This window comes from Aricia agestis, chromosome Z, assembly GCF_905147365.1.
Source record: "Aricia agestis chromosome Z, ilAriAges1.1, whole genome shotgun sequence".
Classification (NCBI taxonomy): Eukaryota; Metazoa; Arthropoda; class Insecta; order Lepidoptera; family Lycaenidae; genus Aricia; species Aricia agestis.
In genome coordinates, this window is record NC_056428.1 from 9,997,954 (window position 1) to 10,024,000 (window position 26,047).

Genomic DNA, 26,047 nt, shown 5'->3' on the forward strand with positions numbered 1-26,047 from the left:
TACGTTTGATTTCACATAACAATTAACAAGTTTAAGGATCAATTCACAGCGAACTGAAACAAGATAATCAACGACTTGGTGGTTGTAGGGTGTAGTTTACTTGGCGGTCCCCCGACACACCGTCACAACAATTATGGACTAAAATATTACTTTACACAAGTTAGGAATTATTTGAACTTAAAGGCAGTAAATATTATTTCATTACTTGTTAAAGTTGTTTGGCGAGGGTTTTTTTAAATTTCTTAATTTAATTTTATTAAAAAACATTTTAAACCTAAAATATGTGACTACAGTATACAACCAATTCTGCTGGGGTTGCAACACAAGAACACTAGTATTTCAAACTGTCAATAATATGTTACTGCTAAAGCCTTGTCGGACCAGCTACGTCTTCTGTCAAATTCTGTGGTCAAAGTTAAGGTTAAATTAGTCGTTAGTTAGGTCACCTGATAGAAAGCAACTTCCGTCGCCCATGGACACTCGCAGCATCAGAAGAGCTGCAGGTGCGTTGCGGGCCCTTTAAGAGGGAATAGAGTAATAGGGGAGGGTAGGGAAGGAAATATGGGAGGGTAGGGAAGGGAAAAGGGTAGGGGATTGGGCCTCCGGTAAACTCACTCACTCGGCGAAACATAGCGCATGCGTCTCACTCCCCTCTTATTAACTATAACCATAACTTTAACCACGCCTCTAGTGCAACCCACCCTTATTAGTTATTACAATAATTCACTTTATCGATACATTTTGAACATACAGTAACCATTACTTTTTTTTTTCAGGCGAAAAATATTTTGGGCATCAACACTCTAAAGTGAGAACAAATATTAGCACAATTTTTGGATTTAATTATTTAGTTAATGAATAAAGTATTTGTTGTCTGTGTCAATAAATGTATGTCTATTTTTAATATTGTTTTTATATGCACTACGTCAGCTGCAAACTCCAATAATAAAAAAGTGAAAAATACACATTGAATAAAAATTTAATAAAATATTAATCATTTGTAACATATTGTATAAACAGTATGATATGTTCAGTGTTTATTAATTTTATTACTAAGATGAGATACATAATTATTATTAATTTCTAAATTTTTTAAGTCTGTTTGAACCAGGCCAATAATTTCACACAAATGATTAATTTTTAAGCTACATCAGATTTTTTAGGTGTATTGTTATATCTTATTTAATAGCAAAATTTTATAACACAATATCTTGAAATTAAAAGGAACTGAGAATTATAACATGATCACATGTGGTTATAATGTCAGCTCATATTAGACCACATGTAATTCAAGTGGGCATGCAAGTGGTTCAACCTAACTACTGAATAATAATAGAAATAATCTTTCATAGCTTCCAGATGCATAAATATTTGCCTAGTTACAAAATGAAAGATATTTTGGTCATAAAAGTACAAAATCATTCATCAGAGTAACATAAAATCTGTTAAGAACATGATGATTCTTTAAGGCACACTATATTTTTTATAATATTTTATATAGTGTCAATATATTGGATTATAATGGGGTAATGTAATCACTTCCGAGTGACACATATGATATCAGGTTAGGTGGAAGTGGTAACTTATCCCATAGACCTTCTGATACAGTCTGCCTGATTACAAATCTGCATATTTTTTGCAATGAGTCCAATTTTGCAAATCTGAAAAGAAAAGTTTCATTTAGTATATTTTCTTATTTTTCATTATACACAGTAAATTTTTCAGTTGACTGTTTTTAAAATATTTACCTATTTAATGGCCTTGCTAATTTAACAGGCATCTCAAACAACTGTGATTTGACATCAACAGTAGCGCAATGCTCCGAAATCCTATTTGGTGGCACAAATGTTTCGTTGTTCAAGGAGAATAGACCATCAGCATGTCTAAGTCGAGCATGAAGTGTGCGTCCAACACAGCGGAATGACACACAGAGTATGTGCCTAGAGTCATAGGAGTCACGAACGAGGAAAACATTGTCATGCTGTCCAGCCAGTAGCTCCTCTGCTTCTGTCTTTGTTATCCCGCCCCAATACCAGCCTTGCCTGAAATAAATTACATACTCTAAATTACTGCAACATAGAATTGGTAAATATTCCGTATCGTGCGACCAGCGATTTTGAGGCCTTTTTTTTACAGTCGCGTTATAATCTGTAAACATCAGAACTAGTATTATTATGACGGCGCATGACTATTTTTCGAAAATTTAAGATAATTTTTTTTAATTTTAATTTTGGTTGGCCTGAAGGAAACGGGGCACTATGGGAAAAAAATATAACCCCCTATACACGGGGCTCCTATTTCTGGGTGTTGTGGTCTACATTCCAACCTAACCTAACCAACTTTTGGACTTTCTGGATTGTGTTAGTTTTTGTTTTGGCGGGCTTTGCTTAGGGGGCTGCCCCCCCGTCCCAAATACAACCCCCTTTGACCACCCCTTTTTATTCAGTCACGGATACCGAAGCGGTGGGACGGAGGGGCGCAGGCCCCCATAAAGGGGGGGCCCCAAAGCCCAGAAATAGGAGCCCCGCGTAGCGGGGCTCCGTCAACTTTCTTTTGCCAGAAATAGTTGTGCGTCATCATAACAATACTAGTTCTGATGTTTAACGACTGTAAAAAAAAACGGCCTTAAAATCGCTGGTGGCGCGATACGGAATATTTACCACAGAATTTTATGTGAAAACTCAATTTTTAAATTTCTCCTAGTCTAAGGGAAATGTGTGGTCATAAGTCTTATTGTGTTGAAGTCAATAAGAACTTACTTGGCAAGTTGACAGTAGAGAGCACAGCTCTCTATGGAAGTGTGCTGATGATGTCCACGTAGAACAGAATGACCATCAGCATGGTGGTACTTCACTATATTATATTGGTTTTCTAGCTCATATTCATTATTAATATCTTTTTTATCTGCATTATAATGTTTAGTGGAGCATGCTGAAGCATCTGGTTTGTTAAAATTGTAATAGTACTCGCTACCACTATTTTTATTTCCAAAATACTTCTGCAGTGACCTTACGCTTCCGGTGATAAATAACTTGTTTTTCCAAAATTTTACAAATTTGTTGGCCATGGGTTTCCTTTCGGGCATAAAAGTACAATTAACGATATCCACATCGTTTAAATCTCGCTTACTATCTATGTTTCTTTGAGAATGTTTACATTCCATTGGTTTTAGCCACTTGCGAAGGCACCCTGATGATAACCATTTGCGCCGATTACAATGCGCACACCTTTCGTAATTTTTGTTCATGTTGATTTATTACAAAAACTGTATCGCTCATTAAGTTTCTTGAACAAAATCTATTTAACAAAAATAGAATTCCATTATTTTTGTGAAATTCTAGCGTCATATGAGTTATGACATTGCACAGCGTCAACAAAATTTACCATTTACAGATGTCAGCAATTGTCAAATGACAAATCCAAGTGTCAATGTAATTTTTTAATTTTTTAACAAGTGGACAAAAGCTAAGGTCCATGGACGTAAATAGGGACCGTGCAGAGCGATGACACCGCCACGTTACGTTAGTAACATAGAATATCATTGCCGCCACTAGTGACGAGTTGCCGAAACTTTTACGAAAATTTTATTGTCAAGCTCTAGTCAAGCTACGGAAAATTATAAGATTTCTTGAAACATTTGGGAATTTATAAGAAAGGAAATGCATTGTTGTATTCCCGGATGTTCTAATACATACAAGAAAAATAAAGGCAAATCGAACGGAGTAAAATTTTACTATTTTTCTGCCAAAAGTATTCACATCCCTTGGCATATTAAAAAACGAAAGAAATGGGTAAAAGCCGGTAAAAACATACGTTAGCATTTAAAAAGTTCCATGAATGTTATGTGTGGACTCGTAAAAACACTGAATTTTGTAGATTATAAACATAAATTCATTTTTGATGAACACAATATGAACCTAACCTATAACCATTGCTTCTTTCAGTAAACATATAAACTGGCTTCCATCTAAATTGATATACATACATAAGCACCGCTCATTTAATTGGCATAAATTTGCATCAAAATTAAGGATAATTTGGAGAAGTCCTGCCAGGAATTCAACACTGAGGATAGTATTGAACTTGAACCATCTTGTCAAAGTGTTGGTTCTCAAAAAAATGATTCTTCCAGTAGGAAAAAGATTAATAGTGCGGTTTAAAGAATACTTATATGGTGTTTGCACTGATGAGGTCCAGACTGAATTAGTTAGTCAAAAATAGTGACAAACAAAAGTTGTGAAGATGGATCGAGCGAATCGCAGAAGGTTGATGAAATAAAAGTACTTATTTATTTTAGTGAACTTGTTTTATTTTATTAACCCACAAGCATTTTCAGTAATTATTATAAGTGTTTTTGCATATTCATTATTTTATTGCCATATTTATCAAGTTTTTACTTTCTATGCTGATGGATGCTACTAATTACTTTTTCTCAATGATATTCTACTTTTTCATACCATATCATTGCTTTTTCAGATATTTTCTTAAATAACTAGTTACTAGATAAGCTTTATACATTTTTATTCACGCTTTCGTTCTTTGTTTACGGTTAGAAACCCATCCTCAATATTATAAATGCGAAAGTGTGTCTGTCTGTTAGCACTTCACGCCCAAAACGCTGAACCAATTTTGCTGAGATTTGGTATGGATTTACTTTGAGCCCCGAGAAAGGACATAGGATACTTCTTATCCCGGGAAAATGTACGATTCTCGCGCGATAAATGTTTTTTGGCGCAACGGAGTTGCGGGCATCATCTAGTCTTTTACTTTAATCCTTCGATCGGGGATTCTTGGAAATCTATTGTTGTTCTCGCGGCCACATGTGGCCACTTGGGAGTAATAATAAGTAAGTATTAAATCATTTTATAGTCTAAAACATAAAAAAAATCACTATGAACTAGCCGGGGTCAAAGAGAATGCGAAGCCAAAGTCACTCACAAGTTACTTCTTTTACTCGCATCGTGTCACTGCTGTCGAATTACGACGCCCTCTATAGTTTCTGCACGGTCCCTATTCTGTTTCTTATGTCATTGAGTGAGGACACGAATAAATTAATGACCACGAAAGAATGACCACATTATGTGTTCCGACTTCCGTCATTCGTCAATCGTCATTGCGTATTATATAATATATTATACAAACCATAAATAATAATTATGTAATAATTATATTATAATAATTATGTAATAATTATAATAAAATAATTATGTAATAATTATAATAAAATAATTATTGCTACTTGCTAAGGTTTAACTAAAATAATTAGTGTAATGCAAAAAATATATATTAGGTACCTACTTTCTAAGTTGCAAAAGGTACACTACTCTACTGTCTACTCCACAGATCTACTCACTAGTCACCACTCACCAGTCACCACTTCACCACTCATACCAGTCACCACTCACCACTTCATTCCAACAGGTTACAGGGGAGCGGTGACAACTGATAACTGACAAGTCACAATATTTCAAATCAAATAATATTATAGTTTGATATTATTATGATTTAAAGTAATTAATATTATGAATTCATAATGCGGCATTCTGCACAAAGCCAAATAGTGCGCATGATGGAAAACGGTGTTTATAATTTTTTATTGTACGGTACGTAAAAACAAAATAAAGTATTTATTACAAGTCTGTCAAGAAAGTGAAGAAATTAAAAATTGGCAGTATCGTAGTGTCATCCCTTTCAAATCAATCTAAGAAAAAAGGGATAATACTACAATGTTGCCACTTTTTAATTTCTTCACTTTCTTGACAGACTGTACATAGCAATTTTGGACACAGTTTTGTATTTTGAAGAAGTTTTCAAGTTAAAATTATTGTGATTTAACGAACTGGTAATTACCAAGTACCAACAAGACCAAAACTTTCCTAACATAGCTATGACTCGTACTCATTAGAAAATAAAAACTAAAAAAAAATAAGACACAAAAATGGTGATCCTTGGTGATAGTTGTTGTGGATTTTGATTTGTGTCGAGTTTATTAAATTTTAACCTGTGATGTGATTGTATTTATTAATTGATTATAACATGATGATAATTTACTATATTATAAGTTTTTCCAAACATTCAGTTTAAGTTAGATAAAATATAAAGTTATGACATTAAAGAAAATCAAGAAAATGTCAATAAAATCACAAATATCTTCAGAATTGAGCGGTATGTTTCGTATATTAATAAACATATCATATTTGTTAAATATTATGCACTAATAAATATTAAGTAAGTAAATAATTTTCAAAATGTCTTTTAGAGAGTATCAGCAATGTATTGGGGAAAAATGTTAAAATACTTTATAAATCTCTTATTCGTATGGAATCAAGAGGTGACAAGGTTGATAATCGTGTTTTGGTAAGTATTTACTTGTTAAATATTAGAAAACTAAACATTTCTTGTTAATGAACTGTACCATTTTTCCTGATAAGTACAATAAAACATATTATTGGGATATTTACACAATGTATGCCACAGCCCACAACTCCTGCTGATAATAATTTCTGGATAAGGAATGAGTCACTTAGGTGTGTCTCATGTTTAAATGCATTGTGTTTGTTTATTATTAATTAAAGTTGCAAGTTAAAGTTGTGCATTGATAATATATTCAGAAAGATAATTTAAAAATTCTCTCTTCTTCTTCTTAATCTTTTATTATAAGAATAATAAAAGATTAATTTAACAAAAGAAATCCTAAAACTTTTCCTTTTTTACTTTACAACTTTACTTCACAAGTTTAACTTTACAATAGATTCTGAAATCTGTATGTAACATTCAGATTTATCTTTGTAATTGTTCAAGTAAATTAGATTAACACCTCTATTGTGGGTGTCGCATACAAAATAGATTTTCAATTGTTATGCGGCATCCGGCTGCCACTTGGGGATTGAAGGGTTAAAGTTAAAAAATCGGCCAAGTGCGAGTTGGACTCGCGCTCAAAGGGTTACGTACCGATACAGAGCAAAAATAGGCTACAAATTGTGTTTTTGTATGGGAGCCCCCCTAAATTTTTTATTTTATTTAATATTATTATTAAATACAGTAGAACTCCAATTATCCGAATTAATGGGGACCGGGGCCCATTCGGATAATCAAATATTCGGATAATCGGATTTAAAAAAAAAAATTGCCATTGGAGAGAATAAAAGCTACGTTTTGATATTGCACTACGAGGGCTGCTATTTATGTACCCGGAATTAAAAAAAGAAACAAACATACATCATTTAATATGGTTTTATTGCTTTTCAAAATATTCGCCGCGATGATCGACACACTTTTGCATACGCTGGAACCAATTTTCATAGCACTTTTTCCATTCTGATTGAGGTATCTCCAAAACGTGCATTTTGAACGCATCAACAGCCTCTTCGCGGCTCGAAAAACGTTGACCACGTAATTTGTTCTTCGCGTATGGAAATAAAAAGAAATCGTTAGGTGCCAAATCAGGGCTGTACGGCGGATGACCAGTCAATTCGATCTTTTGACCCTCCAAAAACTGAGTTGTTTCAGCTGAGGTGTGACAGCTAGCATTGTCGTGATGTAATATGATTCTGCGTTGTCGGTTGTCCTTTCTTATTTCTTCAAAGACTTCTGGTAAACAAATGGTCGTATACCATTCAGAATTAACCGTTTTACGATTCTCTAATGGCACTGTAGCCACATGTCCATTAATTCCAAAAAAACAGGCGACCATTTGCTTCAAAGTACTTTTTGCACGAGTAACTTTTGTTGGTTTCGGCTCATCTTGGAACACCCACACCGTTGACTGTTGTTTAGTTTCGGGGTCATATGCATAGATCCAAGATTCATCACCTGTGTAGATATTATAAACGGCTTTTGACGTACCACGGTTGTATTTTTTTATCATTTTTTTGCACCAATCGACACGAGCCCGTTTTTGATCGATTGTCAAGTTGTGCGGAATCCAACGCGAACATATTTTTTTTACAGCCAAATGTTCGTGTAATATCTTATGTATGCTCGTCATACTTATGCCTAAGGACGCCTCTATCTCGCGATATGTAACATGACGATCACGCATTATTAGTTCCCGCACAGCATCTATATTTTGTGGGACAACAGCTGTTTTTGGGCGACCTTCTTTATTTTCATCCGTGAGCATAGACCGCCCACGATTAAACTCACTGTACCAGTGATAAACAGTGGTTTTTGATGGTGCTTCATCTCCAAAAGTTGCGGTGAGTTGAATAAAGCACTGTTGTTGATTTAGCCCACGCCGAAAATCGTAGTAAATCATTGCACGAAAATGTTCACGCGTTAAATCCATGGCAAATGAAGACACGCAATTTTCAAAAAGACGCCACAATGGAAAAATAATTGACAGTCACATGAAACAAAATGTATTCTTCAACCAAAGAGTTCTATTTTCAAATGTAATTACTTTTTAAATATTGTTCTTGTAAGTGGCCAGTTCCGGATACATAAATAGCAGCCCTCGTATTTTTTTATTGAATTAAATGAAAGAAACATGAAATTTTCACATGTTTTAAATATAAATAAAATGTACTTATGTACAAGTTTAGAAATAAAAATCATTGTTTTTTAAACATCTCCGTTAATGTAAGCTGTTTTGCGGTCTTCAACCGTTTTTGGGCAGCCAGGTCACGCATTCGCTTGACGGTGAGCAGTTGCAAGTGGTCACACTCGGGCTGACGCGTGATTCGGATAATCGGCGATCCGGATAGTCGGAGTTCGGATAATTGGAGTTCTACTGTATTAAAGAACATATATGTATATAACAAAAGAATGTGTTAAAAAATTCAAGTGCCTACCTCTTGCCGTTATTGATATAGAGCAAAAAAGGCCGAAAAAATCACTTTTGTTGTATGGGATGCCCTTAAATATTATTTTATTTTGTTTTCAGTATTTGTTGCTATAGCGGCAACAGATATACATAATCTGTAAAAATTTCAGAAGTCTAGCTATAGCGGTTCTTGAGATACAGCCTGGAGACAGACAGACAGATAGACAGACGGACAGACAACGAAGTCTTAGTAATAGGGTCCCGTTTTTACCCTTTGGGTACGGAACCCTGCTCTATTGAATTATATTATTTGTTAGGGAAAAACAATATAATTTAAACCCTCTAAACTGATATTTGGTTTAATTAATTATTTTTTCCTTTTAGGTCATAACTGCATATAGAATATTTATTACAACTACCAAAATACCAACACGGGTAAGATAACTTTTGTAAAGTTTATTAGCGATCACCTTCTGTATTCAGTATTATAACTGGTTTAGAGCTAAATTACTTGAAATACACTTGAGATGAATGTATTTTCTATTGTATTGTAAATTGTTGTGTCTATCAAGAGGATTTTTGTGAAGGATATAATAAACTTAAATATTAAAAACTGTACTTAAGCTTGAATTTATAATTTAAGGAGATTCATCAGCAGTAACAAACTATAGAACCTAATATACATATATAGTAATATATAAACCAATAGCGGTACAGTATGCAAGTAGCATACTGTACAGTATGTTTGTAAGCAACTTTTCTAATGAATCAGACAAAGATAAAACCTTGTTTAACAATAATATATGTTACATACAGTTTTAAGTCCAGTTACAAAACACATAAAATATGCATGTTGATGATACTACTTATCTCATACATTTGCTATTGTTTCTTTCCCACCTGTAAGAGAAACGAGACAAGTAGGAATAGATTTAAAAGTTTACTTGCTAAGTAACCAGACTTTAGTTGAAGATTAAGCCCCAATTTCACCAACAACTGTTAAAGTTAACGCTCGAATTAATATCACGTTACCTCTTTCGTTTTTCTTATGAATGAAAGAGAAGACTTGACATTTTAACAAGCTGTTAGCACTAACAGACGTTGGTGAAATTGGGGCTTAATGATTTATTATTTGTATACAAAACAGGTTGACAATGGATTTCACTTGATGGAAATAGAGGCATTGGAGAGCAAAAAACCTAATCACCTTTCAATAACACTCATTCATGAACACAAGCCCGTGTCTATACTTATTGGTGAGTAATTGTCTGCATTGTTTGTAAATGGCCCATCAATTAGTCATGTAATAAAAATAACAATAGTTGACAATGGTCCCAACGGAACATGTATAGATTAAGTGTACAAAATACAAATATGTAGTATTGTTTTCAAATGGATTCCTTCAGAGATCTATTGTAGGACCTACTTATTTCTTCTGATCGACGTTATCTATGCGCATGAGCACCCAGGACTTGTCAAATTGAATAGGAAAATGAGGGGTATTTTGTATACCGCATAGTATATAGAATGTAGCAATATTTTGATTTCTCAGGCTGTGTCCAGAATCCAGATTACTGTGGGAGGACCATATCACGACATATAAGAACTGTGTGTCTATTAACAATTCATATAAATAAATAAATAATATTCATGTACAGTATTCCGCACATGAGTATGTTTTCTCATGTCCATGACACACAATTTATCGATCCCAGGAAATTGACAATTTTCCAGTCACAGTCTTATGCATTTAATCTAGGCCCATGAAATACATCTTAAAATCTCTACTTAATATTATAAATGCGAAAGGCATTTGAGTCCCAAGAAAGGGCATAGGATACTTTTTATCCCGGAAAAATGTACAGTTCCTGCGCGATAAATGAAGGCTGGAGTTGTGAGCGACTTCTAGTACAAATATAAGTATATTAAGTATATTTATATGAGTACATGTCGATTTATCTGCACTTATAAGCATGCTTATGAGTGGTCTGGAGAAAATAAAACCAATCTATTTCATTTGATTCAATTGGGTGACTCACGTAGCTATTGTTGGTAACAGGGACTCGTTAGTAATCTCATATCTGTAATGCTATCAAAGAGCTATACCTACTGTGCTTCGTGTTAAGTTTGCAGTGAAATTTTTAGCATATTATAACAGATGCTTTTAAAGTTTTAAATAAAGATTTTTATTATTATTTTCAATTCTCATAAGAATCAACTGTGCATGTATGGTAATTGACCCTTGACACACAAGTTACGTTTATCCAATTAAATACATTTTGATGTTAAATGTTCGGATGAATCACTGCAAACTTATCGTCAGTCGTGGTTTTATTATGGTCCAGTTTAGGCTATAAATCATAATATGTTCAATAATTATAGAATTTCCTCATAGATTTTAAGTGCGATCGGTTGATTGCGATCCACCGACTATCTGCGACCTTTTCCAGGTCGTCTACAGGCTTAATTCCAATTCATTTGGATATGAATGCATTCCAAAAATTAACAACAAAATTATAAAACTGACTTGTTACATTATAGCTCATTCTGAGCTTTGTTTATGTTTAAATAAAATTGTATTGAAACGGAATGAATAGTCTAATAGTAAAATGACTTGACTAATTTCTAGGTGAGGAGGGAACGTCCGAAGGTGTTATCAATGCAATTCACGCGCTGATCGCGGCCTTTGACGACTTATTTCCCAATGTGGCGATGGAGGACATCATATCCAAGGTCAGTTGACAATTATTATTCACTTAGCAGCGTCAATCGTCATCGTCCAGTATATTTTTAGGGATCCGTGCCCGAAAGATTAAAACCGGACCTAATTAATAACCGTATGGGCCCCGTATAGTAGGTTTAACTTGCTATTTGTGGGTGTATTTGTTATGACAAAGACGAGCTATATGAATATTAGCGATAAGACGGTGACATCGACTTAGGGCCTGTCCGCACTGGGTATTCAACTGTATGTAATGAATCTTTTATGAGTATCCGCACTGCGGATGAATAAATTGTATGAAAAAAATCGCGCGAATAAAATTCGCAGTGCTGACAGGCCCTTATTGTAGTTACATAATATGCGCCCGCCGCCCGCTTTAAGCAAGACTTAAATCTGGCTTTAGACTATACTAACAAAAGTATTACAAAACTAGTAAACAGACTGGTTATTCACATGTTAACGGTCTCAGTTTGTGAATAACTAGCCCGCTTATTAGTTATGTCTTGTTGTGACAGCCAGACATATTACGAGCCTCTCTTAAAATATAAGACATGACGATAACGAATAACGATTTATGTTGTACGGGAACCCTTCGTTTGCGATTTGACTTACGCTTGGCCGCTTTTTATTAATTTAGTAGACACTGTTATAAAATTTATAATGACTGTAACGAATACATGAATTTATACCAATTAAAATGAACAGCCTTATGTACTGTAACTTAGTTTTGTTCTGTCGTAGGTACTCGGTATGTTATTAGAAAAGTTTGTTTTCCTGTGGGCTGTGGTCCGTGGCTATTCACACTACTCACAAGTTGTGACTAATAGATAAAAACACTTAATAATATATAGAAACTGGAAACTGTATTTATTTCTATTGCTGTACAATTATTTTCTAACCGATTTGCCGATTTGGCTAATTTGGCCAGTCTTCAAATATTCGTGGAAATCCAAGGAAGGGTTATAATAGTAGGAAAAAAAGCCCCGGATTCAAAAATATGCCGTTTTAGGCCTAGGGGTGCGGCGACAGCGTCCAGCTTAGATAAATGATTGGTCTCGCGCGCGCGCTACGACCGCGCGAGACCAATCATTTATCTAAGCCCTACAGATTACGTAGAATGGGGCGGCCAAAATACTTTATTTCTAATCCTAATCCCTGGCCTAATCTCATAACAATTACAAATATAAATTCGGCACTGAGTAGGAAAGAGATAGATAGTGCGTGCGGAACTAGTTGGCCGCGCCTAAAGCGAGGAATTGACTATCGGGCCGCCCGTAACGGGCAGGTCTGTCGCATGTCTGCTCGTCAATTCCTAGGTACGGGCACAGACATGCCCGTTGGCCCGAGCCCGCAGCCTGCCCGCGAGATCGCATTTTACCCGCGCGGGCACGGGCAAGTCTGTGCATGAATGGTCGCGACGGGCGGCCCGTCGTCATTAGCGCCTTGGAGAGCGACTGGAGTGCATTTAAAATATTATTTTAAAACATATTATTGTACACAATACAAACACTAAAGTTAGGAATGAAGGAACAAAAACAATTTTGACATTCGTTTATTTCCATTTACCGGTCGTATCCTTGTTTGTAGAAAGTTAAAAGCAAGGATTACATGAACACCGATCTACGTAACGCCGCTAATACAGCGAACTTATTGAAAAATCCGAAGAAATCAATGACGATGCTAATCTATCATTTGTTACAAAGAAGATTGAGTCCATGAGTCCACGACCGAGCTGTAGCACTCTATCTATTCGACTGACTTGCCTGTTCTGTGTGTGTGTTCAATAGGGGCAAGCGGCAGACTTGTGCCAGACCGGGCAGCCCGGTAGTGAATTCCCCGCTTAATTGTCGCGACGGGCGGCCCGTCGTCATTCGCGCCTTGGAGAGCGACTGGAGTGCACTTAAAATATTATTTTAAAACATATTATTGTAAACAATACAAACACTAAAGTTAGGAATGAAGGAACAAAAACAATTTTGACATTCGTTTGTTTCCATTTACCGGTCGTATCCTTGTTTGTGGAAAGTTAAAAGCAAGGATTACATGAACAACGATCTACGTAATGCTGCTAATACAGCAAACTTATTGAAAAATCCAAAGAACTCAATGCTGATGCTGATCTATCATTTGTTACAAAGAAGATCGAGTCCATTAGTCCACGACCGAGCTGCAGCAGTCTATCTATTCGACTGACTGCCTGTTCTGTGTGTATTCAATAGGGGCAGACTTGTTCTAGACCGGGCGGCCCGCGGGCAGCCCGCCGCTTTAGGTATGTGAGCGGTAGGACGGAGAGGCGGGGGCGCTTGATTTTGACAGTTCTGGCTAGTTTAGACAAAACGCAGAAGAGATTGCAAAAGCAAAATGAGTCCGCCGATAAAAAGATAATCTAAGGAAATAATATTCAAAGTGCATACGTTTTTAAAAAAATGGAAAGCCGATGTCAATAGTTTAGAATATTGTCAATTGTCTTTAATTTATTATTTTCAATACTTGAATAATTATTGTTCACGATATCTCGAGATTGGTGGTCCCTGTCTAATCTCATGTGCAAAAATATCACAATTTGAATGAAATATTTATTGCATTCGATACTCTAATAACCAAATAATCCTAATCATACATTTTTTTGTTCTAAAACTGCATAAATATTTTTTTTTCATAGGTTGAAGTAAGTTGAAGTAGCGGATGGCTCATTCAAATGTTTGCATACACGTAATTCAAATGAATATTGTGAAAAAAGTATTTAGCTCATGCATGCGGTTTTATACATTTTTAAAAATGATATTTTATGTTCTTAATAATGAGCTATTAACTTTTTTTAATATGCTTTTTATTTTTGAGTAAGTACTTAAAAATTGACATACCCTATTTTTCACTTTTCTTTTTTTTTTCGTCGAAGGTATTCACATTTACCGACGGCTCCCGACGCGCAACTTTATGTGTTATTTGATAGCCTAACTATTTATAAATGAAAAATTAAAAAAATCAGCTGCGGAAGTTTGCGGTCCTGGAAGTTATGGGAAAAAATGTGATAGCGGTCGGAGTAGATAATTCGGTATCTTTTGCGGTTACTGCTGACATAGTTTACAAAAACTATATTAACCACAATATTTTGAAAGCAATAGCTTATCATCTATTTTGCACTCGTCGTGCATGAGTAAATATGCATAACATTCATATTAGTACGTATTTCATATCTAAAAAACCAGTATATAAGGGGAAGCTAATATCTTCAAATTGCACACTTCAGCGTGTATTTCATATTGAGTGACACTTATTTAAATTGGTTGTTTCCATTAAAATGTCAACTTTCAACTGTACTAAGGGCGATTTCATCATTCCCTATATCGAGCGTGGCAGAACCTTGGAATCGTTGTCCATAGTTCTACAGCAAACATTAAATGTTTCTGAAAACATCTTGTGTTTTGTAATTGGTGATATTCAAAGAAATATTCTGCCTTCTTTCAATAAGCGCTGGGCTCAAGCATCACGGAAAAAGGACGAATTTATTCGAAATAATACAAGCTGGCTGGAGTCAGGATATTCAGTACAGTTTCCGGAGTCTGAAGCACATTCACTGCCATCAACTTCTGGTAAACGAGGAAGACCGTGCATTGCTTATGGAGACTCCACAGAATCAACAAAGAAAAGGAAAAACACTCTTTTACTAGAAGAATATGGGTTTGAGCACATTTGTAACGCATTTTTGCAAGGACTGCGGGCCTTAGGTGAGTATGCAGAGGCTCATCTTGTTGAAGAGCTAAGAAACTCTGAGAGCGAAAAGAAAAAAGTTTTCTCGACTATGTGGAAAGAGTCAAACCAAATGAAGATTTTATCTGATACAGAAGCATTGAGTGCTTTTATTGATTTGGATCTAACTAAAGCACAATATACACACACTGGCAAAATTAGCGGAACATTGGTAAAAAGGGCCAAAACTTGAACTCAACTGGGCCGGGCTGTCTGAAAGCCTTTTTTATAGCTTCTAAGCTCATTCAAGAAATAAAATATTGAACAAAACTGGCAAGTTGACAGGTTTTTATAGCAATTATACCCTAATAAGTGTTTTTCGATTATTGACGTTGTAAGTGTTCCTGATAAGAATGGCGTTTTAGCGGGGTGCAAGGTATGCTCAGCTCATTTGATTGTTTGGTTTTTGGAAGAACACATTGCTTAGATACAAAATTAGTGATTTCCCAGCATCTGCGACAGCTAGAGCTGTAACCACGATAGAGAAAGGTCACACCTACCGTTCGGTCAGTCAGGCCTTAGGTGTGTCGGCTTCCGTGGTTCATCGTAACTTTCAAGGCTTCAGAGAGACTGGATCTTACGTTCGGAGACGAGAACAAGGCAGATATCGGGTGACAATGGTTCAGAATGACCATTTTGTAAGGAAACAAAACTTAAGAAATCGACCTCAAACTGCTATGCAGACACGAAACCTGTCGGAACAGGTCCAAGATGAACGTGTAAGTGATTGTACAGTAAGAAGAAGACTCAAATAAGTTAAATTAAACTCAAAAGTGCCAGCAAGGGCACCAAAACTTGAGACAGGACACCGAAGAGCCAGGCTAAGATTTGCGCGTGAACATCAAAATTAGACAAGTGAGTGAAATCTTGTGCTGTACAGTGATGGGAGCAAATTCTGTGTACATTGTATTGACAGGCGATAAAGAATGTGGATAAATCATAAGGAAAGCTACAGGCCATCAAACTTACCGGAAACAGTGGCCTATGATGCAGGCTTCGTAATGGTTTGGAGTTGCATATGATTTGGAGCCCGCATGGAGCTGATGATTAGGTATAGATGATGGTACTTTGACAGTACAGAGCTATAGCACCGACATCCTGGAACTGCATGGTGTGCCTTTTACACAGTTTTAGGTAGTTATTTTCAATTTTATGTGCGTCCATAGAGTAAGAAAATCGGGCATTATTACCTAAACGATGCTGGCGTAGCCCAGGTGGAGGGGCCAGCGTGGTCTACGGATGTGGATCCGATTGAAGACGTGTGGCACATCAATGGGTGAACGGTACGAGTTAAAACTCCAGCTCCAAAATGTGTCCAGGAGCTCGAGTTGGCGCTACTGGAGGAGTAGGAGAATATCCCACAGGAAATGATTGACAATTAAAATGCAAGCATGGAATGGCGTATCCAGGCCCTCTTGAGATCCATAGAAGGCATTACACCAGCATTACACGCTTTTAACATGGCATTTCTTTAATAAAAATGAAGAATTTATCTTAAAAACTTACTACTGAAATTTATAAGATTTTCTTAATTTTTTTATTTTTGCTGATTTTTTTCTATTTTTCACGTTTTTATGCCCTAAATTCATAATAAATTTATTTTTTAATAATCAATTAGTAAATAAATAAATAAATATATAAAAATCAGTGAACAATTAAAAAAAAATTGAAAATTTTGTTATGTTCCTCTAATTTTGCCGGTGTGTTTATGTACCTAAGAAATTTAACCAACGAAAGAAAGTGTACAATGTTTCCCCCATATTACAAAATACAAGAAATAAAAGAAACTTGCTATCCACCCTCTTCTACAATCGAAATCACAAATACTTATGCTAAAGTGATTAATATACAAGACTTACTGGACCACACAGTTGCCAGAATTTAAAAAATTAATCCAGTTTTCCTAGAACAACACAGAAATTTAATCCTTTACTGTAAATGGGGATGTGATGGTTCAACTGGCCAAAGTCAATACAAGCAGAAACTGCCAGAAGAATCGGAAACTATTTCAGATGCCAATCTGTTCGTCACTTCATTAGTTCCCATTAGATTAATTGATGACCTCTCACAAGCCATTATTTGGCAAAATCCAGTACCTTCATCTGTTCGTTATTGTAGACCCATTTCTATTGAATTTTGTAAAGAAACTCCTGAAAAAACTAAGGCCGAAATTACCAGACAAATTGAATCTTTACGCCCGTCATTAATAAACAAAGATGGTGTTGCAGTAAATGTGAAGCACGAACTTTTTCTAACAATGATTGATGGTAAGGTGGCTCAGGTCCTAACAGAAACTCCATCGGGTTCTACGTGCACGATATGTGGGGCTACTCCTCGACTTATGAATGACCTATTAAAAGTGACTGCTAGACCTGAAAATGAAAGTGCTTACCAATATGGATTATCCACATTGCATGCCTGGATTCGCTGCATGGAAATGGTATTACACATTTGCTACAATCTTGACTTTAAGACTTGGTCTGCTACAACAGAAGAAAAAAAGAAATTGAAGAAAGAAAAGAAGGAATTTGTTCAAAAACGTTTCAGGGAAGAGCTAGGATTAATTATCGACAAACCTCGTCAATTAAGTGGAAACTCAAGTGATGGAAATACAGCACGAAGGTTCTTTTACAATTACACTTGCTCGGCGAACATAACAGGTGTTGATGAAACATTGATTAAACGCTTGTATATTATTTTACAAGCTCTATCTTTTGGAATGATGATCGATCCCGAAAAATTTGGAGTTTATGCCTTAGAAACTGCGCGAATTTATGTTAGTAACTATGATTGGTACTACATGCCATCCTCCGTGCACAAATTACTTATACACGGAGAAAGCGTGATCAAACATTTTTCTGTTCTTCCTATTGGGCAACTGTCGGAAGATGCACTAGAGTCGCGCAATAAAGACTACAGAAATATGCGCCTGCACCATGCCAGAAAATGTTCCCGTATAGCTACAAATGAAGACGTATTTAAAACGCTTCTATATACTTCAGATCCATACGTTTCAAGTTTAAGAAAACCTTATGTGAGAAATGTGAAGGATCTTGATGAAGAGGCACTAAGTCTTTTGAAGGTGGTACCTGAAGGTGATCCTACATTTACACCGGAAGTAATTTTAGTTAGGAATAGCGAGGATAATAACAATTAGATATAACATTATAAGTAACTAAAACCTAGAATAAAACCAATAATATTATAAGATTTGTCTAATCTAAGATAAATTAGTTTGGTGTGAGGCATAGATAGGTACTATACGATTTTATAATTTTATGTATTTTATTATTCTTGTGTGATAAGTATAATTTTACTCATATTAGTACTTATTTATAAAAAATAAACTACTCGTATTACTTTTTTATCTTTTCTTTTTTTTAACCTAAAATAAATATGTATACAATGAAAAAAAATACAAAAATTGATTATTTTTAAAATCTTTGTATATCACTATATACATGTGCCAAATCTCAATACAATACGATGAAAAACCTTGAAGTTACAGATTTTTGATCCGATAAGGACCCAAATTTTCCACTGTGCGCGCCCCCTCGACCCTGTCCCTACCTAAGGCGCGGCCAACTAGTTCCGCGCGCACTTTTATAGTAAACACTAAAATGAGTTCAGCATTAAAATTAAAACGGTGAAAAATACCTTTGTCCTACTTACAATCTGCAAGTTATGTTTTTTTTTATATAATAAGGGGGCAAACGAGCAAACGAGTCACCTGATGGAAAGCAATTTCCGTCGCCCATGGACACTCGCAGCATCAGAAGAGCTGCAGGTGCGTTGCCGGCCTTTTAAGAGGGAATAGGGTAATAAGGGAGGGTAGGGATGGGATGGGAAGGGAATAAGGGAGGGTAGAGATGGGATGGGAAGGGAATAAGGGAGGGTAGGGAAGAGAATAGGGTAGGGGATTGGGCCTCCGGTAAACTCACTCACTCGGCGAAACACAGCGCAAGCGCTGTTTCACGCCGGTTTTCTGTGAGAACGTGGTATTCTCTAACTCCGGTCGAGCCGGCCCAGTCGTGCCGAAGCATGGCTCTTCCACGTTTAATTATGTGTGAGAGTTTTGTTTCTTAATCTTAATTCATAATGATAAAACCTGTTAAGTCCAAACAAATGGCGTTAAAATTATACACTCATTTTGCAATGTTAATGATGATAATATGAGGAAAACTTTCCCAAAATTGTTATGTTTGTTACATAAAATTATGTTGTTCCAAATACCTACTCCAATTTACAAGATTTGTAACTGTTATTTATATTTAAAACAAATTTTGAAATAACAGTGGGTCATCAGAGCAAATCTCAAAATTAACCGAGACTTAATTGTTCAGAAATCAGATATATTAATGTAAGTCATTTTGACAGAATAATATCATATTCTGGTCAGTGATCATTCACTGAAAACCTGATGGGTCTTCTCTGCCACTCAGATGGTCTCAGTGTTAGTATTCAGATAGCTAACGGGGTTAATAATTAAAATTAAAGGCTATCATCTTCTGTCACTGAACTGACACATGAGGTATTTTAGCCGTGCGTGGCCTATCAAGTACAAAATCGGCCAATTGCGAGTCAGACTCGCACACAAAGGGTTCCAACTTCCATACTATTATAATTTATAGACCACAAATAGGCAAAAATTTACACATTAGATAAAGCCTATATAGACAAAAAGACGGACACACAACGAAGTCTTAGTAATAGGATCCTGTTTTTTACCCTTTGGGAGGGAACCCTAAAAACGTAAAACGTATAGAAACAAAAGTCTGCCACAGATTCACAAAAGCACCTACTCATGACGGCAATTATAGAACAACACTGCGGTCGGTTGAGCACACACTTCACAGAACTAAAGCTACGTTTAGTGACCCATTTAGTGTGTGTAAAATGGGCATGACATAAACATTTTGTGACGGCCTTACAAGTGTTTGCAATTATTTTGATCTACTAAAATGATATATTTTTAATTACTGTTAATATTAATCTTAGATGTATTTATAGTAGTATCATAAGAATCAGTAACTTTTTTCCATTTATTAAGTAGAATAATAATTAGGTACATGGACCACTTGTGCCAGTGTGTTATAATTATTGAAAAGTTTTTTTTAAATAATTGTCATCCCTTACGAGTTTGAGAGGAAAATAACATATTTTATTGTTACAGGTTAATTTGCCTTTTCCTTTACAACCGATCAGTGGTACGAGGAAACATTCTACGTGCGGGGACTTTTCCAACCAATATGCAGCCATGTGTGACCTCTGCCAAACTCCTTTTAGGTAAACAAATGGCTATTAAAAAAAAAAAATTACAAACCTAAGGGTTCGTCGGGAAGTGACGGATCCGCCGACAATCAAACGGGAAACATAGCTACCGCCTCTTCAGGACTATAATCTTGCATGACCATTTTGCATTGTATAACATCATTTTGCACGACAAAAATACTATTGGAAATGTAATCCGACGCATAAGGAAATAATGAAAAAATAAAAATATATTTGTTCAATAAATCTTATTTTAGATACACCTTTTCTGTAAGATAAAAAAAAATGTGCTAAATTGGCCGCCCCTCTAAATCTGCCGCCCTAGGCTCCAGCCTACTTAGCCTATTGGTAAATCATCCACTGAGGAAGTGAAATTTGGAGTGCCGAAATATGTCACTGACGAACTCTGTGGCTCAGTTGGTGGGCTGGCATGCCGGGGGTCGCGGGTTCGAATCCCGCCGACGGAACAAAAAAGTTTTCAAAGTTCCTGGGTCATGCATGTGTATTAAATATGTCACGTATCATAATATAATAAAAATCTTAAATATATGTATATTGTAAAGTATAAAAGTATTAAATATATTTTCGTTGTCTGGTAGCTGTAACACAAGTCCTTTAGGTACTTAGCACGGGGCCAGACTGACGTGGTCTGAAGCGTCCATAGATATTATTATTCTTATACAAGGAAAGATAACTACGACCGCATTTTTACCATTGAATCTTTATAATACTTTAAATAATCATTATAATAATTTGTGTTTGTATACTTGTTGCATATTATAATACTTAATGTTATTTATTATTTTTGCAGGGCTGAAGTCGCTTGGGACATTGATACAATTTATTTGGCTCATGATATTAGAATGCTACACTTGAAGGATTTCGACCACTTGGATCAGAGGTGAGTTTTATAAAATACTAGATAACGCCCGCAACTCTGTTGCGCCAAAACTCGTTTATCGCGCGATATCCGTACATTTTTTCGGGGATAAAAACTGTCCTATGTCCCTTCTCGGGACTCAAAGTATCTCCATGCCAAATTTCAGCAAAATCGGTTCAGCGGTTTGAGCGTGAAGAGGTAACAGACAGACAGACACACTTTCGCATTTATAATATTAGTATGGATGTACTTTTAAAGAGTTATTAACAGCTGTACCATTCAGTTTGAGGGTAGTATAGAGTAAAGAATAGTAAACATAGCTTTAACTGTGACTATAATATTCAAGATTTTTATAAATAGGTACGCTACGTTTATCTGTTCTTATTTGTCTTTTTCCGCCCCTCCTAATGTTAAATGTTACAGAGATTTCCTCCAATGTTACAGAGATCTGATCCCGCTCGTAATGGCACTGCAACACAACACGTGGTTTACGGGCGTGTGCGGTGATGGCGTACGAGTCGGTGGAGAGGCGTGGGAGGCAGTAGCGCGCCTTGTGCGCTGCGCCGCGCCCCCGCCCGCCGTGCTGTCGTGGCGCGCCGCGACGCTCCGTCACGACCACGCCGCACGGCTAGGCCACGCCCTCGTGCGAGCACGAACGCCCCCCGCGCTGCATACTATAGACCTCTCACAGAACCATATTGAGGATAAAGGTGAGACTATTGTCTTATGTTTAGCGCCCCCTGCGCTGTCGTGGCGCGCCGCGACGCTCCGGTACGACCACGCCGCACGGCTAGGCCACGCCCTAGTGCGAGCGCGCACGCCCCCCGCGCTGCATACTATAGATCTGTCGCAGAGCCATATTGAGGATAAAGGTGAGACTACAGTGTTTAGTCGCTAGGCTAGGCCGCGCACTAGTAGGAACGCCCCCTGGGCTGCAAACTATAGACCTCTCGCTGAACCATATTGAGGATAAAGGTAAGATTATTGTGTTATGTTTAGCGCCCCCTGCGCTGGCGTGGCGTGACGTGACGCTACATCACGATTACGATAGATATGTCGCAGAACCATATTGAGGACAAAGTTTAGATTGGTTTATAGTAAACTAGCTGTTGCCAGCTTCGTCCGCGTGGACTTCAGTTTATAAAGCGCGATGTCAACAAAATTGGTGTCAAAAGCTTTTATAAAAAAAAACCCTGGTACCCCTTAAATCAATACAGCTGTGCAGTGTGCACACAATAAGTATTTCATTTTTTTATAGTAAACTTTATATTTTATGCCATATTTTAAAGCTTATTTAGCCCCCCAATTACACAACTTTACCCATAAACTATTTATCATTGATAGGTTTAAGGTTACGTCACTGCACAGATAAAGTACTGAGTTTTTTAATACCGTAGCATAGATATAACAATAAAAAAAAATCGAAACTTAAATGTAAGATGATACCACCTCTTATAGAAAGACTTTTGAGCAAGCGTCAGCGCGATATAGAAGACGCACGGCGCCATCCATTATGAATTTTTGGAACTAACTTAATTTGAACAAATTTACGCATTTTCACCCCCTGACAACCCTTTTTTCCAGTAAAAAAGTAGCCTATGTCCTTTCTCAGGCTTTAGACTATCTGTATACAAAATTTCATTACAATCGGTTCGGTAGTTTTGGCGTTTGGCGTGAAAGCGAGACTGACAGACAGACAGAGATACTTTCGCATTTATAATATTAGTATAGATTATGTGCACACTGCACAGCTGTTTTTGGGTATTTTGATTAATTAAGGGCCGCGCTACACCGGAATGTCAGCGGCGAGGCGAGCACTTTCAGCGCTGCCATTCCGGTGTAGCGCGGCCCTAAGAGGGGTACAACTTACCAGGGTTTTAAAAAGTTTTTAAATTTGACATAAATTTTGTTGACATCGCGCGCTATAAACTAAAGTCCACGCGGGCGATGTCGCGGGCAATAGCTAGTAACTAATAAGTATGATTAGTTCTATGTTACAATGAAGTAAAAAATAAAGCGCCATCTGTTGAATCGTATTAGAACTAAAATGTTCATTGCATCGATATATTTCTGGATTTTTTATAATATTATACATAAAATATATTTAAGTAAAAATTAAAACGCCATCTGTTTTCATATATTAGAATTAAAATGTTGATTGCATTGATATATGTTCTGGATGGAATATAGACTAACACGGTACACTTGAACCTCCTTTATTTTAGAGCGCCTTCTGTTGTCAACTTGTCACATATATTAGAAATGCAGTAGGAGTTCTATAAGATAAGATAGGTTGATTATTATTATACCAAGTGATTATATTATTAAACATAATATTCTAACGTATTAAAAACTATAAACAAAAACATACTAACTATTAAGTATGATTAGTTCTATGTTACAATGAAGTAAAAAATAAATCGCCATCTGTTGAATCGTATTAGAACTAAAATGTTCATTGCATCGATATATTTCTGGATTTTTTATAATATTATACATAAATTAATATATTTAAGATTTTTGAAATACTATTTTAATACACATCCAAGACCCAGGAACATTGAAAACTTTTTGTTCCGCCTGCGGGACTCGAACCCAGGACCCCCGGGATGAGCGCTGCCCACGCGCAATGCGAATTAATTTTCATCGATATTTTCATAGAAATAAGATATTTTTTCACACAACAAAATGTAGCCTATGTCCTTTCTCAGACTCTAGAATAACTGTGTACAAAATTTCATTGCAATCGGTTCAGTAGTTTTGTCGTGAAAGCGAGACAGACAGAGATACTTTCGCATTTATAATATTAGTATGGATTAATACGAAAGCGTTTACGTTGAAATTTTCCGTAGTCTATTAACATTTTACCCATCCACTTTACCCATCTTTCAGAAATTTCATTGTGAACAAAGTGTCTTCTAAAGAACATCATTTATTGTTAGAGTTTACGCTTTCCTCGCGTACCTCTTAGCAAAGGGCTTCTCCAATGATTTGGAATTTCAAATCGTCTTCTTATATAATAATATAGTTATTATTTTAACTCCCAGGTGCAATAAGCGTGCTGTCCGGTCTCGCCAACAACCCGGACGGGTTACGTCAGATCTCGCTGTCGCAGTGCGGGATCACGGGCAAGACGGTGACGCATCTAGCGGCGATACTCAACGATAGCGCCGCCCATCTCACCACGCTGACCCATCTCGATCTGTCGCATAATAATCTTAAGGATGACGTGCACGTAAGTGTTATATCACCTTACTTATGATAATACATGTGCGATAGGCTGCAGCAAAAATATTATACACTCGCAGAATAGGCTATATTTTAACAGCATGATTGTTTGCTTTAAATGCATAAAATGAGGTTTGTTTATGTGATTTACATGAGTTTTAATCTTATATCTTTAAACGAGCAATTCTTGTATATATATATCTCCAACGATTTTCATGAAATTTAGTATATAGGGGGTTTCGGGGGTGATAAATCGATCTAGCTAGGAATCATTTTTAGAAAATGTCATTTTAGTTTACTATTTGACCGAGCTTCGCTCGGTCAAATAGTAAACTTAAATGACACTGTGTTATTGCTCTGCTGTTGCTCTGCTAATGCTCTGCTGTTGCTCTGCTAATGCTCTGCTGCGAGCGAAGTTCGGTCAAATAGTAAACTAAAATGATGCTGTGTTATTGCTCTGCTGTTGCTCTGCTAATGCTCTGCTGTTGCTCTGCTAATGCTCTGCTGCGAGCGAAGTTCGGTCAAATAGTAAACTAAAATAATGCTGTGTTATTGCTCTGCTGTTGCTCTGCTAATGCTCTGCTGTTGCTCTGCTAATGCTCTGCTAATGCCCTGCTGTTGCTCTGATAATGCTCTGCTGTTGCTCTGCTAATGCTCTGCTGTTGCTCTGCTATATTTCGTCGTAAATGCCTAAATTTATACAAGTTCAAACGTGCCGGTCAATGTCATACCGAGCCGTACAAGTTCACTGTACGTGTCCGTGAACCGTACATCTTGCCACTCTAAAAGAAAAGAAAAAGTCTAAAAAATATAAATGTAAATTAAATTAAGAGATATACAAACGTAAATTAAATTAAGAGATGATTTAAAGAAAACTAAACATTTAACAAATTAAGTAGTAAAAAGGAAAGATTTAGTCTATCCGGGAAAGTCTGGGGAATGTGACCGTCGATGTCGCTGTGGAGGCGCATTCCTCGCTCCGACACAGGCGTGCGGGCAGCGCGTAGACGGGGGGTGCGGGCGCGGGACTGGTCCGCTCCGTCGGCTCCTCTGGCGGCGTCTCCCGACTGCTCGATGGTCTTGATGTTCGCTTTCTTTGGACCAGGAATCTGTTGCTGTATGGTCCCGTACACTCCATCGTCTCTTTTTGTGCTAGGTATGGAGACCGATGTATTAATAAAGTTATTCAATGTTGATGTTGTAGGTAGCATAATTCCTTGCTGATGTTGCATTTTGATATTGATGTTCTTCGAGTTGTGACGTCCCAGCAACGTAAAGGTGTCTCCTTTCACAGTCGAGTCCTGACCTGGGACAATAATGCTGTTTGGGTGTCATTTTCTTTACGTATGTGACCCAATGACTCATTTTGATGAATAAACTGTTTGAGGCTATCTGATGACTATTTGCTGTTGTTCTTGATTTCCCAATTCTT

At 36.6% G+C, this 26,047-nt stretch overlaps 3 protein-coding genes across 11 annotated transcripts in view; 2 read left to right on the top strand and 1 right to left on the bottom strand.

Annotated features, from left to right (window-relative positions):
* Nucleotides 1-901, top strand: part of LOC121738611 (ubiquinone biosynthesis protein COQ9, mitochondrial-like) — a 37,677-nt gene extending 36,776 nt beyond the window's left edge. The window contains exon 7 of the mRNA XM_042130783.1: nucleotides 777-901. Within this exon, the coding sequence (XP_041986717.1) occupies nucleotides 777-812 (36 nt within the window). The 3' untranslated portion in view covers nucleotides 813-901. The remainder of the gene's footprint in view (nucleotides 1-776) is intronic.
* A 341-nt stretch (nucleotides 902-1,242) lies between these two features.
* On the bottom strand, nucleotides 1,243-3,360 carry LOC121739250 (suppressor of cytokine signaling 5-like). Its single transcript, XM_042131607.1, has 3 exons — nucleotides 2,760-3,360; nucleotides 1,749-2,042; nucleotides 1,243-1,661 (listed from the first exon to the last, which is right to left on the bottom strand). The coding sequence occupies exons 1-3, from the start codon at nucleotides 3,245-3,247 to the stop codon at nucleotides 1,517-1,519; spliced, it is 927 nt and encodes a 308-aa protein (XP_041987541.1). The 5' UTR covers nucleotides 3,248-3,360; the 3' UTR covers nucleotides 1,243-1,516.
* Nucleotides 3,361-5,961: 2,601 nt separating this feature from the next.
* Nucleotides 5,962-26,047, top strand: part of LOC121738522 (F-actin-uncapping protein LRRC16A) — a 53,782-nt gene continuing 33,696 nt past the window's right edge. For 5 of the 9 annotated variants that reach the window (XM_042130641.1, XM_042130644.1, XM_042130646.1 and 2 more), the window contains exons 1-9: nucleotides 5,963-6,165; nucleotides 6,260-6,357; nucleotides 9,149-9,199; nucleotides 9,912-10,020; nucleotides 11,394-11,497; nucleotides 20,410-20,522; nucleotides 21,319-21,408; nucleotides 21,832-22,097; nucleotides 24,435-24,622. In XM_042130641.1, the coding sequence (XP_041986575.1) occupies nucleotides 6,105-6,165; nucleotides 6,260-6,357; nucleotides 9,149-9,199; nucleotides 9,912-10,020; nucleotides 11,394-11,497; nucleotides 20,410-20,522; nucleotides 21,319-21,408; nucleotides 21,832-22,097; nucleotides 24,435-24,622 (1,080 nt within the window). In that variant the 5' untranslated portion in view covers nucleotides 5,963-6,104. Of the gene's footprint in view, nucleotides 6,166-6,259; nucleotides 6,358-9,148; nucleotides 9,200-9,911; nucleotides 10,021-11,393; nucleotides 11,498-20,409; nucleotides 20,523-21,318; nucleotides 21,409-21,831; nucleotides 22,098-24,434; nucleotides 24,623-26,047 lie in introns of all 9 variants that reach the window. The other 4 variants (XM_042130645.1, XM_042130648.1, XM_042130639.1 and 1 more) reach the window with 3 other exon arrangements.

Excerpts from the sequence above, each read along its gene's own strand:
- LOC121739250 (XM_042131607.1), bottom strand. The coding sequence starts at position 3,247 with ATGAACAAAAATTACGAAAGGTGTGCGCATTGTAATCGGCGCAAATGG. Across the intron at positions 2,043-2,759 it reads CTCTACTGTCAACTTGCCAA|GCAAGGCTGGTATTGGGGCG; the intron begins GTAAGTTCTTAT and ends AATTTATTTCAG. Across the intron at positions 1,662-1,748 it reads TTAGCAAGGCCATTAAATAG|ATTTGCAAAATTGGACTCAT; the intron begins GTAAATATTTTA and ends TTTTCTTTTCAG.